Source organism: Ochotona curzoniae, unplaced genomic scaffold (genome assembly GCF_017591425.1).
Source record: "Ochotona curzoniae isolate NIBS_2020 unplaced genomic scaffold, NIBS_Ocur_1.0 contig_2321, whole genome shotgun sequence".
Taxonomy (NCBI): domain Eukaryota; kingdom Metazoa; phylum Chordata; class Mammalia; order Lagomorpha; family Ochotonidae; genus Ochotona; species Ochotona curzoniae.
In genome coordinates, this window is record NW_024465421.1 from 8,004,216 (window position 1) to 8,021,429 (window position 17,214).

Here is a 17,214-nt window from a genome sequence, read left to right on the forward strand (position 1 = left end):
GAGAGCCACCAGGCTTCGTCGCACATCACACCCAGCCAGCTGTGCTGTACGCATGTTTAATCCTTCCTTCTGGTCCCCACCCCAATCCCAAGCCCCAGCCTAACTCCAGTGGGGGCTCAGTCCTCCGGAGTCCACGAGTCGGGGCTCAAGGGAGCTTGGTGACCAATAGGGCAAGATTGGGCCCTCTCCTGTTCTGAAGGCAACCGAGCCCAGAAGACAGGAGGCCAAGTGACGGCTCGGTGGACAGGTGTGCTGGTGGGCCAGAGAATCTGGCCCAACCCTCAGCAGCAATCAGCTGGGTAGCTACCCAGTTTCAGAGAAACAAATGGAAGCCAGGGCTCATCTCACGTTGGATTGTCCTTGGGAGTTTGGGAGGAGCCCAGCCTGTGGGCTTGCAGATGGCAGATGGAGGTAGCCAGGACCGCCAATCGAGATACAGGCTTGTGGGTTATAAGCCCATAGACCAAGCCAGAAGAATGGGCTCGAAGATCAGGTTAGGGCCTGGCCTCCCACCTGGTGTGGCCCAAGCCAGGCCCTTCCTGGGAACAAGGCATCCAGCGTCCATCCTCAGGTGTGATGTGTCCAAGCGGGAGCAGCTTCCAGGGCTATTCACTCACTGCTTGTGCCACAGGCAGAAGAGGCTCAGGGTCAGGCCTAGTGGCAGCAGGAGGCTAGTCTGCAGCCCACGGAGGGCTGGCGCCGAGCTACAGAGGTAGCTGTCAGGCTGGGACTCCTGGGTCTCAAGCATCACACGAGGCTGCAGTCCAGGCACTTTTTGCTGGATCCAGGAGGCATAGCGTGAGGTCAGAGTGTACACCCCAGGCCTATTGGGGGCCCCACAGGCATCACCCCAGCTCACAATGCCTGCCAGATACCAGTGGCCATCCATACGACAGGAGAGTGGGCCCCCGGAGTCGCCCTGAGGAGAAAAGTCACAGGACAGTGTGAGGACCAGGCTCGAGGGGCTGTCATCTCCTGGGAGTTGCCCGGCTCCCCGCTCCCGCAGCCCTAACCTGGCAGGCGTCCTTGCCCCCCGTCACATAGCCTGCACACAGCATGTCGTCCTGGATGACGTGGGGCTCCTCAGGGTTAGCGTCAATGTTGTACAGACGGTTGCATGTCTCACGGCTAATGAGCGGCACCTCCAGCTGCTGCAGGGGCTTGGGGCTCGGAAGGCTCACTGTGGACAAGGTGTTGCTTACCTAGGGCTTCCCACCCCAAAGCAAGCCCCCCACGTCCCCCCTGAGCATTCATGCCCTGTCCTCACCTGAGGGGGCCACATAGCCCCATCCAGTAACGGTACATTTGAGGCCATTGGGGAAGGAGGCGTTGGCTGCAGGAAGGCAGATGGGCCGGATATAGCGGCTGAAGTTGACCGTTTGCTTGAGTTTGAGCAGCGCTATGTCGCCCTGGGAGCCCTCCTCTTGGTAGTCTGGGTGGACGATGACTTCACTTGCCATGCAGGTCTCGGTGACATTAGAGTAGGAGTCTAGCTGGTCAGCCCCCAGCTTGATGTCATAGTCTTTCACATCATGTTCACTGCAAGCACAGGCGGGGGTGGGGAAAGGGCAGGCAGAAAGGGACCCCTGGTACCTTATGGCCTCCAACCCCACATGCCATTCCCAGGTGGCACCTTTTAGGCCTCAAGCAGGACCCTAGTTTTAGCCCGTGACCTGTAACCCCTTGCCTTCCCTCCTGGCTGGTGTTTCAGCCTTGGCTGATACCCTTGGATCCAGTCCAAAGACTTGGCCTCTGACCTGGATTGACAGGTGAATGTTCACTGCCAGCCCACTTTGGAAAAAATGCCTTATTTGAACTGTAGTGAGACAGAGCTCCCATCTACTGGTTCACTCCCCAGTAGCCAGGGCTGGGTCAAGATCAAATCCAGGATCAGGAACTGCCATGGGGGTAACAGGGACATAAACACTTGAGCCTCTGGAGCAGAGCCAGGACTTCAACCCTGGGTATACATGGCATGTGGGCAACCCAGCGGCTATGCCAAAGGCCCATTCGTTTTATGCTAATGTATCAGTCAAAATTTCAGACCCCTTTGGCATTCCACTCCCTTCCCACCACCCAGCTGGTACCTGGGGAAGCAGTGAGCAGCTGACAGTACCCACTGGTCAGAAACAAGAGAACCACCACACACATGAACGCCATTGTAGAGGATGCTGACTTGCCAGGGCCACTGACCAGGTTTGGCATTGCTCCCACCGGTGATGCGTGCTTGGACAACGGTACCGCAGGGGACTGGGGAAGGGTGAAAGGGGGTCAGGCCACAGCCGCTGTTGAGCCATCCCATGGAGTCTGGGGTAGAGCTTGGGGTGGCTTTGTCCCCAACCCAGCCCTCAGCCAGTGTTGAGTTCCCATCCCTTGCTGCCCATACCCGCTGGCCCACCCACTGCTCCAGCCCCAGACACAACTTGACTGCACTTGGGAGGTTTCCAAAACCTCATGGAAAGTGCAATTATGAAAAGCCATGCGTAGTTTTCAATGTCCCATCAAGACAGACTCCCATTTTTTTTTCCATACTGTTTTCCATGGACTTTCTGAAGGCATCTCTCACAAACGGCCTCCTTTAAATCTTCACTTGTCTGGAGCACTCTGCCTCGGAACCCTTTCCCTGACCTTACTCCGCTTTGCACATTCTCTCAAGCTCCTCCATCACCTGTCTTGACCCTGCTGTTTGGGCATGGCCTCCAAGCTGCCCCATCCCACTGTTGTCTTCGGACAATTGTGTTCCCATGCATGCAGTTCCCCAGCCAGTCCCAGCTGGAGTCACGGGCGGGCGGGTAGACCGAAGCCCTTCCAAGCCAGCCCCAGCCCTCCCCTCCCTGAGGCCACAGTTGGGAGCAGAGCCGGAATGCCCTTCACAGAGTCACCTCCAAAGGAGCAGAGACCCAGCAGTCATCATCATGACAATAGCCTCTATTTAGTGTTTGCTGGCTGCCTCAGCACCTGGCTTTCACTTCCTTTATCTCTTCCCTCCTCGCTATAGCCCCTGCAGAGGAACACCAAGACCGCCTCGGGTGGGGGCGGTGAGGACACCTGCTTAGGGAGGCAAGGGGACTGAGAGGGAGGCACCCGTCAGTGGTGAAACCAAGCTCGAAAATGGTCTGATTCACCAACTGTGGAGCCTTCGAAAGAGACCTTTGGTTTATTTCGTTCAAAACAACCTTGAGTGCCCCACCTCGAGAGTCCAGAGTGAGTATAAAAATCCAGCTGTGTATCCTTGGACAAGCCAGTTCCTCAGGGTTCTTACCCATAAAATCAGGCAGTAACCCCCCAGTCACAGAGCAGATAGAGGAATGGGTTGGCTGGCTTCGCTTCGGGGGAGACACTTGTTAAACCCACTGGGAGAATGTGAATCCTAATCCCGTCCCCTCCCCCAGTTCCCCAGCCAGTCTCACCTTCAGCCTCATCAGCTCCTAGAGAGAGGAAAGAGAAGGAGGGACGGTTAAGCAGGGAAGAAGCACCTGCCGCTTCTCCAGAGGCCTGGCCCCTCTTTGTTTCTAGGAGGGCCAAGCCACCTCCGAAGGAAGAGGGAGGCTGAGAAGCAGGGAGGCCGGGGCCGGGATAAGCGAGGTGCCCCTGGAAGAGCACTGTGCCCTACGCCCAAAGCCCCTGAACTCGCAAAATGCACTCACCCATTCCAGCCTGGAGTAGTCCAAAAGAGAGCAGAATGGCCACGGCTTTGAGCTTCCCAGGCCCCAGGCCCGTTTTCCGGGCCATGGCCCAGGATGAGGGCCCCCCGGGAGAGCAGGAGAGACACCAGGTAGACAAAGGAAGAAACCGGAGCTGGTTTCCACAGCAGGATCCAGGTGTCTGACTCCAAAGTAAGGGGTTCTGGGATCTGAGCTGGGCTGGGAGGAGAAAGCTGGCTTCCAAGGGAGACAGCTGCCAGGCGAGCACGTCTGGAGTTAAAAACAGGCAGCAGTAGAAGCGCGACTCCGGCTGGCCCGGGCCACGGAGGCAGAGACTTCTCCGGTTGCAGCAGCTCAGGGGAAGGCACCTACCTGCTGGCCCCTCCCCTGGCCCCGCCTGCCGGTCGCCTGAGCTCCAGCCCAGTGCTCTCAGATCCCCCCAGGCTGTGTGTTGGGAGGTGGGGACTGCGGTCTGGGACTGGGCTAGAGACCTGGTGGGCTGGCCATTGTCAAAGGCCCAGGCCTACCAGGTCTCTAGCATGAGTTAATGCCCCTACCACTGCCCCCTAGCACCTGGCCCAGCCTTATGCGACTGAGTCCGGGTCACCAGTCAGCTTCACCTGAGCTTCACCTGCCAGCCATTGCACAAATACTGATCCAGGGTCTGTCATATCCCTGATGCTTCCCTGAGCAGGAAGGGGGCAGGAGAGGTGGCAGATGGGACCTGAGATCACCATAAAACATTGACACACTAATTTCAAACTGGGACTGGATACAGACAAGCACTGGGGTTCAGATAAGAGGGCTCAGCAACTTGAGGGGTTCTGGACAAAGTGCCTTGAGAACTGAGGCCTAAAGAGCGTGTTGGATGGTATTAATGGAGATGAGGGGTGGGAGGGACAGTGGCACAGGAGAATGTTCTAGAATTCAGGACCCAGGTGCAGCGGTTCAGGGAAAGGAGACGGTAGCCGTCAGATGCACTTCTCCGAGAATCCTTGGCAGCTTCCGATGGATGCTCTGGACTCAAGCTTCAGGAGAAACACCCTTACCTCCTCACCAACTTTCCCAACTCAGCAGGAAGGGAGTTTAGGGTCCTGGCTGGGGGAGACCAGGGAAGTCCCGGTGTGAGTCAGCGGGAGGATCCAGCTGGGCGCTCACTGGGAGAGAGGACGGGGTGAGTGGAATGGTGGGCAGTGGCTTGTGGGGGGCAGGCTAGCCATAGAAGCAGGTGGGGATGCAGCTCCCTGTGGAGATTCCAGGGACTATTCTCTTTGGTGTCTAGTGGCTCAGGATAAACCTGGCCCTTTAAGATGCTCTTCTCTTCCACACAACCTCCCACATCTCCCTTCTGGGCCCTCCTTCTGACTCCATGCCTAGACAGATCTCCCCTCCCCACCACCCTCCCCAGCTGATGTCCATTCTCACTCGCTGACCCCCCAGGTCTCCTCACACCCCGCCCAGGCGTGGCTTCCTGGTCCTTTTCCAGCCCCTCAACCCAAGGTGCCCCTGTGTGCTCGGCCTGAGAATAGGAGCTTTCAGTGGGCTTTGCTGATGACGCCCATGGTGCTTTGATTTCGTGGTCAGCAGTGACTGTGACGTGAATGAATGCGCAGATGCTCAGGCAAGTGGTTGGGGGAGGGAGTCCAAACCTTGGGGGTTACACTTGGGTGTGCTTTTGAGGAGACAGGCAGCAGGGAGCCAGCCGTGGCTGAGGTGTCCAGCAGGTGCCGGGGACACGAATTCATTCCACGGGGGAGGTGACACACACACAAGTGGCCACCTGGCTTCCCCCGCCCCGGGGCAGGAATGCGGGAGCAACTGCCACGTTATCAGGGACATATTTCCTGAGAGCCCAAAGCCTGACTCACCGAGGCTGAGAAGGAGGGGCCCTTCCCCTGGGCTTCCCCGTGGCCCACATGCCCTCAGCCCGCCTCCCCCCCACCATGATGCCACAAAAACCACGTGTCTGTATTTATACGTTTATTCACTGCTCCTCCTGCCACCCCTCCCCCTAAGGATTCCTAAGCCCAAAATAGCTGGCGCTGAGGCCCAGTGAGCTTTAATTCGCTGCCCTGGGGTGGATGGGAACTTTGGAAGTTCTCCACAGGAGTGAACCGGTTGGGTCGCATTCCTGCTCCACTGGGCGGGCTGTAGTGGGTTGGGAAAAGAAGGGGAGGCCATGCCCCCTGCCCCGGATCCAGACCTTCAGCCCTGGAGGAGTGCAGGCGGCAACAGTAGCAGCAGCACAGACAGAGCTGACCGTGGGGAGCCTGGGGCCCCTGCCAGGGCTGGGGGACAGAGGTTGCTGCCTTCAGGGGGCCAGTAGGGGGAGCCACTTGGAGGCAAGAAGTGGACCTCGCCGACGGTTTGGGAGATCCAGGCTTCTTCAGGGCCCACAGCCGCAAACAGCTCCCGGCTGCCTCGCATGGCCATGCCCACCAGGACCCAGGAGCCCCCTTGGGTGCGGCACAGGAGGGGAGGTGCTGAGGTCACCTGCAGAATCGGGGCCAGGGTCAGTGGGGTCTGGGACGCTGCCTCCCAAGGCCGTACACCTTCCCTGGGGTAGGCTAACCCGCCTTACCTCAAAGTCTAGACAGGATGCTGGGACCTGGTACCAGTACATACCTCACACTTGTCCTCCTGCCCCTCCGTATACAGGACACAGAGTGTCCCGGGGGGCAAAACACTCTCATAGAGACAGTGACAGAGACGGGGCGTCAAGATAGACACAGCGGCAGCCACAGGGACTGCAGACAAGGAAGGGGTTGTGCCCGGGGTGCTGGTCCCCCCGTTGTTTGTCACACTCCTCCCCACCCTGTCACCTGGGGCTCTCACCTCGGTCCTGGGGATCCTTCCAGCCCAGCACCCAGCAGCTGGCCCCCAGGGGGAGACCCCCTGGATAAAGGCAGATGGGCAGGGCTGCTGGGGAGGGCTCCACCCGGGAGCTCAGCTCCAGAAGAGCCAGGGGAGGCCTGAGTCCCAGGTGCCGGGGCAAACGGATGCTGACCACCAGCCGTGAGACCCGGGGGCTGGCCCCTGCCCAGCCCAGGTACACCTCCATGTGAGGCACTGTGGTAGAACCCAGCCTGTGGGAACAAGACCTGGTGTTGCTCCCACTGCTCTCACTGCTGGGAGGGTGCTTCCCGACCTACACAAAAGGCAAGGATGGGTCCCCAGGCCTGAGATCTGATCTCTTTTCTGTTCCCCCAGAACACTGCACAGTGCTCCCCTGGGCTCCCCAGGGGACAGCAGCCCAGAGCCCTTCCTGGCTCTTGCTTGGGTGTGTGTGTGTGTGTGTGTGAGGACACCCACCTGAGGACACAGTGAGTAGCTGCCAGCACCCAGCTGGGGGCCACAAGAATCCCAGCACAGACGCGATCACCAGCCACGTGTACCTCTGCCAGCCAGGGCCATAGCAACCCCTCGGGAGAGGCCTCTGGCTGCAGGCCACAAGCTAGAGAGAGGTATGAGGACGCCACAGCTGAGTCCTGAACCCCTGATCTAATCCCCCTCCCAGCTAAGCCCCAAAGGCCTTCTTGCTCACCGCCATGCTCTGTGTGTGGAGGGCAGGTGTGGGGCTCAGTCTCCTCACCATCGGGACCCCAGTCCCAGGCTAGCTGGTCCTCCAGGTAAGCCCCCCGGGCCACATGGCTGATCCATGGGCCATGGTCGTGCAGAGGGGAGAAGACTCGGGGACGCAGACAATTGCCGGAGAGGTCCGCGACTCCAGCCAGGAACCAGGTACCTTCCTCCTGGCATAGGAGGCTCCACCCGGAGTCATCCTGCACCCAGACAGGATGTGCATGGCGAGCAGCGGGGTCCCCTACGGACGTCTCAGACCCCACGAGCTCCGCAATCCGTCCCACCTCCTGCCAGCGCCACTGCCCATCTCGGTAAGAATTCAACCCTCACACCAGGATTCTCCAGGAATCTGGGGCTAGCCAGGAACTCGCGCACCTGCTGGAACCCCGCCAGGGCTCCTTTGGGCCACGCCTCCCTCCAGCGCTGCAGGCCCCGCCCACGGCTCTCTCGGCCTATCCCTGGCTCCCCCGTCAGACCCGCCCCCTCAGGCTCCGCCCCCGCCGCTCACCCAGCAGCGGCCCGCCTCCTCCTCCTCCTCCCGGTAGGCGGGGCAGAGCGCGCGCGGCGGGTCTCCGGGCAGTGGCACCTGCGCCCCCTGGCGGCCGTGCAGGCAGTGGCACCACCAGCGACTCAGCAGCTCGGCCTCCAGCAGCGCGCTGGAGCGGGGCGCGCGTTCTGGGGGGACGGGGGAGAGGCGGGGAGCGCGCGCTGCAGCCACAGGGGCTCGGGCTCCGCGACGCCCCATCCAACCTCGGGGCTCCGCATACCCCCGCGGCCCCAGCGGGCCAGGCGGCAGCGGCTTCCCGGCAGAAAGTAGTGTTCCGGGTGGGGCAGGCACACGGGCCGCGGGGCCGCACTCAGGTTCACGGGCGCGCGCAGCTGCAGCAGGGCCAGATCCGAGGCGTCATCCCACGAGGCGTTCTCGTGCGCCACGAGGCGCGCCACCCGCTCCGCGCGCGGGCGCGAGGGCAGCAGCACGCGCCAGGCTCCGAGGTCGCGGGGCGCGTCGTCGGGGTTGATGGGGCTGCAGGGTGGGAAAGCTGGGGCCTGGAGACCTCGCACCCTCCACCCTCTGTGGCTTAGAGTCCTTAGCTCGAGGCTGGGGTCACCGACTGGATCTCCACAGGAACCCCTGTTTTTATGCAGGGTCCCCCACCCCTACCTCACCCAGGAGTGGGATTAGGGCCGAAAGGAAGACGGGAATGCTCACTCACTCCAGGAAGCAGGTAGCAGGTGCCAAGACCCAGCTCTCGGACACCAGTGCCCCATGGCAGGGCCTAGATCCTGGCACGATCACCTGGGCCTCCCAGGGCCAGGCTCCCGGCCGCGGAGCCTTCCCACACTCTGAGGAGGCGAGAGGCCTGGGTAAGACCCAGGAGCTGCCACCCTCCCCCCGACTCGGCTTCTTCCAAGTCAGCTCACCTCCCCGGTGCCCTGGCCCTCACCTGGCAGGGCGATGGTGCAGTTTTCCTCCCTGGGCTCCCCGGGGCCTGACTGGGGCTCCTGGGGTTGAATGGGAAAGGCAGGCCCAGGCTCTGAACCCATCACCTGTGCCCGGATCCAGGCCTCATAGGGCGCCACTGCTGTGAAGACTCCTGGGCGGTTCCTCCGACCACAGCCAAAGCCGAAGCTGGTGATCCCTGCCTGGAACCAGCGGCCACCTTCCTCACAGACCAGGGGTCCCCCAGAATCCCCCTGTTGGGAAGTTGGCACAGGGACTCACCACCGTCGGTGCCAGCGTCCTTGTAGGGACTGCCCTCCCGCCATCTGCTAGAAAGTGGCCTGGGCGATGTGTGGTCCTGTGTCCCCAGACCCCAGCACAGAAGAAAACCCCGCGAATGGCCGAGGCCAAGAGCACAAGGCCAGGCAAGAGACGCCTGCAGCTCTCACTCATAACTAGAAGACTCGCTCCAGTTAAACCCTGACTTGGTTCATCCAGTTGTAAATAAACCCTAGGGACCAACTTGGTCTTGAGTGTGGTTCAGTGGCTGTCAGTGAGCTGGCACCCATGTCAGCACCAGTTTGAGTCCTGGCTGCTCTACTTCTGATCCAGCTCCCTGTTAACACATCTGGGAACGCAAGATTGCTTTAAGAATATATATTGGGCCCGGCGTGGTAGCCTAGTGGCCTCGCAGTTGCTGAGATCCCATTTGGGTGCCGGTTCTAATCCCGGCTGCTCCACTTCCCTTCCAGATCCCTGCTTGTGGCTTGGGAAAAGCAGTAGAGGACGGCCTAACACTTTGGGACGCTGCACCCATGTGGGAGACCCGGAAGAAGCATCTGGCTGCTGGCTTCAGATCGGCTCAGCTCTGGCCATTGGGGCTATTTGGGGAGTGAACCTGCAGTTGGAAGATCTTCCTCTCTGTCTCTCCTTTCTGCAAATCTGAATTTCCAGAGTAACCGGGAGGAAGGGCTGTAGTGGCTACAGTCTGGGCCAGGCTGAGCCAGGAGCCAGGAACTTCATGTGGTCTGGCAGGTGGTGCAGGGGCGTAAGCACTGGACCTCCCTCTGCTGCTTTCCAGGTGCAACAGCAGGGAGCTGGACCGCAAATGGAACAGTCGGGACCAGAATGGCAACTCCTCTGGGATGCTGGTGTCACTGGGCCGCAGTGCCAGCCCCTCACTCGCCACATGTCATGTGTTCAATGAGCACACGTGACCATCAGCTACCATGCTCCGCTCGCAACAAAGATAAAGAACATTTCCAACAGTACAGGAAGTTCTGCCAGGCAGCAGTGGTCTCCAGGCATTTGAATTGCTTGTTATTTTGTCTCAGCAGCCAGAAGGTTATCTGTTCAGGTCCTGGAACCTCCGACTTGGCGACTTGGCAGCAGAGCTAGGGTGGTGAGGGTGGAGACCCGGGGGTCAGTTTGCTTGAATCCCCCCCAGCAGCACTCATGCTTGGGAGAAGGATTTCTGGGCAAGATGTTGCAAATATATTATGTTTTTCAGCGTGGAAATTATGGCACTGTGAGTTAAGCTGCTGCCTGGGGCACTTGAATCCAGTACTGAAACACCAGTATGCATCCCCAAGGACTCTGCTCCTGACCCAGCTTCCTGCTAATGCACTTGGGAAGGTGGCACACGACAGCCCACGGACTTGGGGAGCCCTGGACAGAGCTGCAGGCTCCCGGCTTTGACCTGGTCCAGCCTCGGCTGTTGCAGCTTTTGGGAGGTGAATCTTCAGAGGACAGATCTCTCCCTGTCTCTCTCTCTCTGCTTCTCTTTCTTTTATTTTTAAAAGCATATTTATTTTATTTTTATTTCAAGGGCAGACTTATAGAGAGAGGACGAGGGACAGAGAGGGACATCTTCCACCCACTGATTTATTCCCTGAATGGCTGCAACAGCAGTCCAAAGCCAAGAGGCAGGAGCTTCCTCCAGGTTTTCCACGTGGGTGCAGGATCCCAGGCACTTGGGTCATCTTCTGCTGCTTTCCCAGGTCACAAGCAGAGAGCTGAACTGGGAAGTGGAACAGCCAGGACTAGAACTGGGGTACATACGGGATGCCGGCACAGGTAGGTAGAGGTTTAGTCTGTTATGCCACCACACCTGTTGCTTTGCATCTTTTCAAATAAAGAAATAAGAGACTCTTTTTTTTTTTTTTTGGCTTTCAGAGAAGGATTAGCTTTGTTTTTTCAACCACTCTTTCCTCAGTGTGTGACACTAGGGGCTGGGGTGTGGGCTCAAGTCTTTAGCTAGTTCTGATGAAGGCTTGAGCACTGGGTGTTGTGGCAGTAACATGAAGAATGCCGTTCCCTCCATCTTCCATAGGAGCAGGTTCAGTCGCCTGGCCAAGGCTGCACAGCTCACAGGGAATGACAAGTCTTCCTGAAGCCTGGCACCTTCCCACACTATGCCACCGTGGGGGAACAGTGTCCACTTGTGCAACCCCAGCTGCTCCCCACATCTGCCTTCCAACAGCCTTTTCTCACCCTCCGCAGGAAGGCTCTGAGAGATGCTCTGTCTGCCCGCCCCTCACCTGGCAGGTGTCCCTGCGGCCCTCCGGGTAGCCGGCACACAGCATCCCTGGTAGCAGCTGGAAGGTGAGGTTGAAGGGGCCCGGGCGACTGTAGAGACATTGGCAGGCGGCCTCTCCCAGCAGCTTCAGTCTCACTTCCTGGAGTACCCAGGGCACAGGCAGAGGGTCTGGGGGCCAGAAGCAGACAGCAGATCCCGTGAGACAGGTATGGAGCCCCCACGTGCCCTGGGCTCAGCTTTGTCCCCTCCATTGAGATGCCGCCACCGGCAGCTCAGCTCACCGCGTCCCCCACAACTCTTCTTGCTCCTATCCTCTATTCTCACGTAAGAATTGCCACGCATGATCGTGCAGGTTGCACACTGCTCAAAGGTGCAACGGAGGCCTGGAGGGACTAAAGCCATTGAGGTGCAGCCCTGGGTGCCGGTGGAACAGAGGGCATCCCTTTCATAGAGATGTGATAGATGCTGCAGTGGACCTGGGTGGCCAAGCCGGGGCTGATCAGGGTGTCAGCCTGGTGTCTGTCTCTACATCTCCCCGCCCCCCCCCACGCCCCCATCAGGGGTGCTGGTGACTTCTTAGCATTTGCTGTAACTGGCTGGGGCAGACTGGGTAGCCTTGGGTCTGCATGACAGAACCTGGCTATTCTTCATGCATGGCTGCCCAAGCAGCTTCTAAAGTTCAGCTCTGATCTTGCCGCAGGCTGCTGCCTACGTGGGGGCACCCGGTCTGTCCCAAAGGGCATCTGGTTTTGCTGGAAGCAAGTCTCTGGGTCCTGAAAAGAGGCGGAGGCACAGAGGTGTGAGCACAGCTCCTTTTTCAGTCATTCGGAATCCTCAGTTGCTGTCCAGGCTGCCTATGGGGCTCCAAGTATGTGTGTGCGTGTGTGTGTGTGTGTGTGTGTGTGTGTGTGTGTGTAGGGGGCAGTTCGAGGATGGGGCTCCGCCAAGCTGGTGGGGTCCCCTGGCCCTCGGGCTGACCTGAGAGCCTTGGTGGTCCAGCCTCAGCAGCTGTTGTGGCCCCTGTGGCCCTCTCCTTCTCCTCCTGACCTTCTGCCTCCCCCGGGTCCCACGGATGCCTCCAACTGCCCCAGTCTCTTCTTGGGGACAGCCTCTCTCCACAAAACCTTCCCAGAAATTAGCTGCTCAGGTCAGGATGGCCTGGCCCCATCCATGTGGATTTCCTAGGTGCCCCCCAGGGCTCCTTCCTGTCACCTTCTGCTGAGAGGGGACCCCTCTGCAAGTAGAGGCTGTGGCATGTCCTTCTGCACGCCCCTCGCATTGGCACAGATGGGATCCCAACAGTTGTGGAATCTGTACGTGGAGGGGATTGCTAACCCAGAATGGTAGCATTGCATGTCAGGGATGACAGGGAATGCAAAAGCACTGTGTTCCTCCTCCCCATGCTTCTAATACACAGTGTCTGCTTATTTGCTGGAAGTATCGTTTCTCTACCTAATAGAACGTGAGCTCTGAGAAGGCAGCCGTCTGGCTTTTTATGGTCACTGGGGTCTCATTCAGTGCATGGCATACACAAACAAGAAATAACTTGAGTGAGAGAATGAGCAAGCAAGGAGGGTGGAGAGTGGAGAGGGCTGGAAAAGGAGAGGGAAGGAAGAGAGGGCACAGACATTTGCCCAGCACCTGCTGTGCACCAGACACTGTCTCAGTGCTTTCACATGAATTACCTAGCATAAACACAGCTCGGACGATCCATGCTGTGTTCGTTCCTGTGCTTCTAGAAGCCTGGCACAGATCTCTTACCATTTCCCTCATTTTTCAGAACAGGAAGTGTACTGGCTGAAGTGCTTTGTCTAAAACACCCCACTTTACTAAATACAGGGGAAAAAATAGGAGGAGGGAATCAGGTGTATGGGAGTAGCTCCTTTGGGAGGCCTAGGGGAGAAGGACAGGATAGGCCAGGTGCGAGACTCATCCTGGAACCTTACAGAAACTCGCCCTCTAAGCCCCGCCCACACAGCGACGCCACGCCCACACGAGGCTCCTCCCAGGCTCCACCTCCCGAGCCCCGCCCACCGACACCATTCGAAACCACGCCCACAGGTTCGCCTGAGGTTCCGCCCACACACGCGACCCGAGACCACGCCTATAGCGTTCACCTCCCGAGCCCCGCCCCGTGGCCCCGCCCCGCGGCCTGGCCCCGCCCGTGGCCCCGCCCCGCGGCCTGGCCCCGCCCCGCGGCCCCCTATCCCGGAGCCCGGCCTGCAGGGACGCGCCCCAGGTCACTCCTCCCGAGGGGCGCGCGGTCCGCTCGGTCTCTCGGCGCTCCCGCCTTCCCGGGCCCCGCGCCGCTCACCGGCCTCCTGGACGTCCCCCCAGCCGGTGGCCCAGCAGGCGGTGCCGTGGACGAAGCGGTGCGAGGCGCGCGGCAGGCACACGGGCCGCACGGCGGGGCCCAGCCTGGCGGGCGAGGCCAGGCGCAGCAGGGCCAGGTCGGCGCCCAGCTCCACGGAGCTGTAGTTGTCCGGCACCAGGATGGCGGCCACCGCGCGGACGTGCGCGCCGTCCAGGGGCCCGTCCTGGGAGTGCACGCCCAGCAGGACTGCCCACTCGGCCGCGGGCTCCAGGGTCCCGTTCCTGCGCCGAGGGCGAGGCGGAACGGGGTTAGATGGACTCCACCGAGCTGGGCTGATCCTAACGGGGGTCTGGGGGCTCGGCGGGGTCACCACCAGGTTTGGGGCCTTTGGAAGGAGCAGGAAGGGTCTGGACCAGGGCGGATACTCACGACACGAAGCAGTGGGCGGCAGAGAGGACCCAGGAGGGCGCGATGAGGGAGCCCCCGCACACGTGGCTGCCCCGGTGATGCAGGCTCACCTGCCACGGCCAGGTGCCAGGCTGTGCATCGGAGCCCCCCATGATGCGGGCAGAGGGCTCGGGGCGCCCGCAATCTGCAGTGGGGAACCTTGGAGGTCAGAGCCTGCCTAGGTCAGGTGCCTGAAGATGACGCCCGTCCCCACTTCTAGGCAAAGAGATCCTTTTCCTTGGCAGAAGTTTCTGGGTACTGCCACCTCCCCTTAAAGGTCCCCAGGACGCCCCAACGTCTTCCTCACCCAGATCGTCGGCTTCTTGCGTGGGAGAAGCTGCCGGTGAGAGGGGGAGACACTGGTGACTTACAGACCCCATCTCTCGGCTGCCCACTCCCTGACCCCCTCCACCCTTACCCTCCTTCCACTAGCCCATGCTGCCCCTTGCATTTTTTTTTCCTGCTTTTACAAATGACTCCCCTTTGGCCCCCCCCCCCCCCCCGGCCCCCACGGGTCCAGCAACCATACCTGAATCCTGCAAATCTCCTGGGAGGGGCCTGATGGCTGGAAAGACAGAAGGCACCCAGAGGCTGGGGGCTGCGCTCTCTGATTCCCGTCTCGGTAGGCCTGGGGCCGGCTCTGTCTGCCCCTGAGCACCCCAGTACCCTCTGCCTTTAGAGGCCCACTTTGCCCCCAAACACTGACACCTCACTTGCCTCTGGCACTGCCTCCCTCCTCTCCCAGTGCACTGCCCACGTCTATCTTCCCCCCTGCCCCAGGGATCCTGGTTTCCCTGCTGCCTAGCTGGGGAGAATCCAGGCCCCTTGCAGCTCTCCCCTCTCCCCTGCGGTTACCGAGGACCACGAGCGGGAGCAGCAGGTGCTGGGTCATGGCCCCTTGGAGCTGGTGATTGGTACAGCAGCGGGCCTGATCTCTGCCACAGCTCTCGGCAGCCAGTGACTCCTGATGGTCCTGGGAGCAGCCCCACCCTCCCTGGCCAGCACCCATCCATGGGAATCTGAGAGGATCTGGGGCTGGACGGAGGAAGTCAGGAGCCTGAAGCCCCACCTGGAGCCCTGAGCCCATCTCACCCCTTGGGAGGCCCAGGGAGGGGGCAGGGCGGCCTAGTTCTAGGGTGCTTGTACAGAAGGAGGACTGGGGAGAGGATTGCAAGGTCAGTATTCCCGCACCGTGATGAGGCCGGGCTGGGGTGATGAGCAGTTACCCTTGGGATTTGGGTAGGGGGGGAGTGGCCCCTCACTGGCATGACTCACCAAGACCTCACCTGTGTTTGGGGTGCGGCTGCCCCAGGGGCCTGGCCTTTTCTTCTCACACAGCTCTGGTTACCGCAGTTGCTGGCCAGGTCTGGGACAGGAGCCCTAGGGAATCTAATCGCATCCCAACAATGGAATCCCAGATTGTGCCCTGGCTGGCCCTACAGACTCCGGGAGGGGGCTGGGCAGGGCTCCACCCTGCCGCGTGTCCTGCCTGAGAGCGCACCCAGAGGCTCTGCCCCAGGGACTTAGGGTGACCCTGATGAAATCATTTGACCTCTGCTACGTATCAGTAAAAGCCCCACTAAGGAAACAGTTGGAGGGCCAGTGTTACAACACACTGCTTGCAATGCCAACGTCCCATACTGGAGTGCTGATTTAAGTCCTGGCTGCTTCCTGTCCGATCCAGCTCCCTGCTGATGCATGTGGGAAAGCAGCGGAGGCTGGCCCAAATGCCTGGGACTTCACCCTGGCCCAGCCCTGGCTATTGCAACTATTTGGGAAGTGAACCAGCAGATGGAAGATCTCTCTCTCTCTCTCACCTTGTCAAATAAAAGAAAAATAAAATACATGTGGCTCCTCAAAAAGAATTTGAGAATAGTTGACTGGACCCTTTAAGGAGCAGCAGGTAGGGTTCAGAGAACCTGGCCAGGCACGGGCAGCCCTTTGAAGCCAGTGACAGTGCAGATGACGCAGAGTGGGTGAAGAGGGCGTGGCTGGACACCAGCATCCTAGTGGCCTCCTTGAGGGGCGCCGACACCCGGGACACCCATGGCCAGACACAGGAAAAGTGAAACTTCCGATGCTTGCAAGGACAGACCCCATAGAGATGATGTACCATTAGCATACGTGGCATAGGGCACAATCACAGCTGGGAGGGAGCAAGACTTAGAGCCGGCGACAGAGACCCGAAGGGTGGTCACCCCAGGTGCCAGTGCTGTCTGAGAAGGGACAGAGCAAGAGAGAGGGCAGGGTGGGCATTGTGGCACGGCCTGACCCCACTGCTGGGGAGGCCTCCATCCCGCACGGCAGTGGCTGGGTTTGAGCCCACGCTCGGTTTCTGTTCAGTTTCCTGTGAACACAGCCCTGGGAGGCAGCAGGCGGTGGACCCTGCCACTCTCCTGGGCTCCAGGCGCCCACCTGGCCCGGCTGCGGCATTCAGAGCATGTCCAGCAGACTGACGGTCTCTTCACCTCTAACCGTATCTGTCCATCACTCTCCGTTTCAAATGAAGTAAAAATGAATCAGTCACATTTTATGAACAAGTTAAAAAGAAACTGAAGAAAGTTTTCAATTTCAACCTAGAAGGTGGTTACACAGCTGTATATAAACACGGAATTTCATTGAGTTGCACGCTTCAGATTCATGCGCTCTATTTAAATTTTTTTAAATATATATTTATTTATTTTTATTGAAAAGGCATCTTCTGGTTTGCTCCCCAAGTGGCTGCAATGGCTGGAGCTGAGCCAATCCGAAGCCAGGAACTTCTTCCAGGTCTCCCATGCCGGTGCAGGGTTCCAAGGCTTTGAGCTGTCCTCCACTGCTTTCCCAGGTCACAAGCAGGGAGCTGGATGGGAAAATGGGGCTGCTGGGATTAGAACTGGCACCCATATGGGATCCTGGCATGTGCAAGACGAGGACTTTAGCCACTAGGCTACCGTACTGGGCCCATGTTGGGCTCTATTTTTAAAAATGATTTTATTTTTATTTGAAAGGTGGAATTATAGACAGAAGGAGAGATAGCTAGATGATAGAGAAATCTACTATTTGCTGATTTATTTCCCAATGGTTGCAATAGTCAGAGCTGAGCTGATCCAAAGCCAAAACCTGGGCTCTCCCACTGGCCAAGGCCTTGAGCCATCCTCTGCTGCTTCCCCAGGCCATAAACAGGAGCTGCATTAGCAGTGGAGCAGTTGGGACATGAACCAGCACCCATATAGGATGCTGGTGCCACATGGAAGCTTAGCTTTCT

The 17,214-nt window shown here is 59.4% G+C and overlaps 2 protein-coding genes across 4 annotated transcripts; both read right to left on the reverse strand.

The window, feature by feature from the left end:
- Nucleotides 1-49: 49 nt before the first annotated feature.
- Nucleotides 50-3,910, reverse strand: PRSS8 (serine protease 8). 2 transcript variants are annotated; one of them, XM_040972950.1, is made up of 6 exons: nt 3,648-3,910; nt 3,411-3,428; nt 2,088-2,250; nt 1,268-1,539; nt 1,014-1,180; nt 50-919 (listed from the first exon to the last, which is right to left on the reverse strand). In XM_040972950.1, the coding sequence occupies exons 1-6, from the start codon at nt 3,730-3,732 to the stop codon at nt 614-616; spliced, it is 1,011 nt and encodes a 336-aa protein (XP_040828884.1). In that variant the 5' UTR covers nt 3,733-3,910; the 3' UTR covers nt 50-613. The 2 variants fall into 2 exon arrangements, with proteins under 2 accessions (XP_040828884.1, XP_040828883.1); XM_040972949.1 differs by lacking the exon at nt 3,411-3,428.
- Nucleotides 3,911-5,639: 1,729 nt separating this feature from the next.
- Nucleotides 5,640-14,859, reverse strand: PRSS36 (serine protease 36). Of its 2 annotated transcripts, none has more exons than XM_040972945.1 (15): nt 14,823-14,859; nt 14,497-14,532; nt 14,275-14,304; nt 13,950-14,112; nt 13,521-13,801; nt 11,208-11,374; nt 8,672-8,921; nt 8,441-8,570; nt 7,994-8,250; nt 7,750-7,901; nt 7,189-7,426; nt 6,957-7,098; nt 6,480-6,730; nt 6,270-6,391; nt 5,640-6,137 (listed from the first exon to the last, which is right to left on the reverse strand). In XM_040972945.1, the coding sequence occupies exons 1-15, from the start codon at nt 14,857-14,859 to the stop codon at nt 5,850-5,852; spliced, it is 2,544 nt and encodes an 847-aa protein (XP_040828879.1). In that variant the 3' UTR covers nt 5,640-5,849. The 2 variants fall into 2 exon arrangements, with proteins under 2 accessions (XP_040828879.1, XP_040828878.1); XM_040972944.1 differs by having other exon boundaries at nt 7,735-7,901.
- Nucleotides 14,860-17,214: the final 2,355 nt, after the last annotated feature.

Coding starts and splice junctions, on each gene's coding strand:
- PRSS36 (XM_040972944.1), bottom strand. CDS start 14,859: ATGACCCAGCACCTGCTGCTCCCGCTCGTGGTCCTCG. Junction 8,571..8,671: donor CTGCACCATCGCCCTGCCAG/GTGAGGGCCAGG, acceptor TCGCCTCCTCAG/AGTGTGGGAAGGCTCCGCGG. Junction 7,099..7,188: donor TCCACACACAGAGCATGGCG/GTGAGCAAGAAG, acceptor ACCTCTCTCTAG/CTTGTGGCCTGCAGCCAGAG.
- PRSS8 (XM_040972950.1), bottom strand. CDS start 3,732: ATGGCCCGGAAAACGGGCCTGGGGCCTGGGAAGCTCAAAGCCGTGGCC. Junction 1,540..2,087: donor GCTGCTCACTGCTTCCCCAG/GTACCAGCTGGG, acceptor CTGTGCTTGCAG/TGAACATGATGTGAAAGACT. Junction 1,181..1,267: donor GGGCTATGTGGCCCCCTCAG/GTGAGGACAGGG, acceptor CCTTGTCCACAG/TGAGCCTTCCGAGCCCCAAG.